The 1,753-nt window shown below is 49.1% G+C and overlaps 1 protein-coding gene across 1 annotated transcript in view; it reads right to left on the minus strand.

The window, feature by feature from the left end:
- PAXIP1 (PAX interacting protein 1) overlaps positions 1-1,753 on the minus strand; it is a gene marked incomplete at its 5' end in the record, with an annotated part of 36,613 nt that overhangs the window by 27,232 nt on the left and 7,628 nt on the right. Inside the window, one exon of the mRNA XM_023536732.1 lies at positions 406-453. Coding sequence (XP_023392500.1) covers positions 406-453 — 48 coding nt within the window. The remainder of the gene's footprint in view (positions 1-405; positions 454-1,753) is intronic.

The following is a 1,753-nucleotide window of genomic DNA, read 5'->3' on the forward strand; positions in this document are numbered from 1 at the left end:
AGTCAATGTTACATTTCAGAAAACTGAATCAAAAGATTATTTTTATTACAGGCTTTCACAAAACATCTCTATGCTGCAGTGTCTCAGGGAGGTGAGATTTAATCCTATAACACAGATTACTCCAATGAGCCACTATATAATCTTTATTTTAAAAGGAATTTAAGAACAATCTAGACATGCCTTTCTTACAGAGGATCTGGCCACATGCCAGCTAAGTACAGTTTTTAGTCTACGACGGCGTGATCCTGGCCCTCTCTCCACATCTGGCCCATGCCGCAGGCGTGGTCTCAACAGGGCCCAGCACCTTGCTGTGGAGACAGCATCAGACAGGGAGGGAGACTGGGGTGACACAGGAGTCCCCAGAACCAGCCGTGTCAACGTGGAGCCAGACTCATCGACGGACACGTGGGTGACGTGACCGCCGACACCCACAGCAGCTCGTGCAATGAACCGCTACCGGCGTAGATCACGAATGCTCTTTCCAGACCAAAACACTCACTCCGGTCACCCGGTGGTGACAGGGCTACGGGGACATCTCTATTTTCTTTGTGTACACTTTTCTGTATTTTCCACATTTTCAAGAGCGTTAACTTTGTAACTGGGACAAGTGCCTTTCTTTTCGTTAAAGTCACCTCTCTAAGCCCAGGTCTACCGAGGCTTGAGTGTCTCCTCAGTGCCTTAGGGCCAAAACCCAACCCTGAGAGGGTGTCTGAGGGCCGCCCCTCCCGCTGAGCACTGGGCAGCACTCAGCGGGGGACTGACAACCCTCACCACCACCCTCTAAGACCCAGCCGGCATCACTGGCTCTCCACTGCACGGCGAAGTGCCACTGGGTCCCTGTGTGCTTGTCCCCACTGCTCTAGACGCGGGAGCAAAGGACAGTCACTTCGCTTCTATCCTGGCACCAGCCAGGAACGCCTGCCCGGGGGTCTCGCCCGTGGAGAGCCACTCCTGGGCTCTGGCTCCCGTGCTTTCCCCTGGCCCGGGCTGGATCACGAACTGTCCCCCTGCTGACTCAAGGCCGGAGTCTTGGGGCGGAATCACACCTTGAACTTCCCTGAAATCTTTCTAGTACCTAAGACAGTGCAAGGCACGTGGGTAGGCAGTCAAGAAGTGTTTGTTGACTGAGCAATGGAATGGAAAAGGCTTTTATTTTTCAGTCATCCAGGTTTAAACCCTGGCCAGGCTCTCCATCAGCTCTCTATTAAACTGATATAGCAAAAACAAAGAGAGAATTTTATCCTCTTAAAGAACTTTCAGAATTTACAAGCAACACAAACAGAAAACAGAGTAACCGTAACTAAACTTACTTATCGCTGGAGCAGAGAAGGGATCAAATCCGGACTGGTGACAGCATTGGCATGAAAAGCCGAGTCTGACCAGTAACTTAACGATGTTAAACTTTTACCTGGTCCTGTATTCCTCTACTAAAAAGGCATTTAGAAAAAGCCAGACTGTAATCAAATTCCTTTTCATCTCCCTAGAACCCAGGACATGCCCTTTCTCAAAGCTGCCACAGAGAAGGGAACGAAATACTTCCTCAGAAACACCACCTTAAGAGCACGAAGCTACAGAATGCGCCTGGGCCTGTGACGCCAAAGAAAATGGCGGCATTCTGAATGGCACGCTTGCCTGTCCAGGGACTACTAATCTTAAACAAATTATTCTATGTAATTTAGAAACAAGCTTAGACAATACAACTTGAGTTTTTATAACCTTTTTTCCACTCAGAACATTCCCCACGTCTTCACAC

The sequence above is a fragment of the Pteropus vampyrus genome, unplaced genomic scaffold (assembly GCF_000151845.1).
Source record: "Pteropus vampyrus isolate Shadow unplaced genomic scaffold, Pvam_2.0 Scaffold168, whole genome shotgun sequence".
Lineage (NCBI taxonomy): Eukaryota > Metazoa > Chordata > Mammalia > Chiroptera > Pteropodidae > Pteropus > Pteropus vampyrus.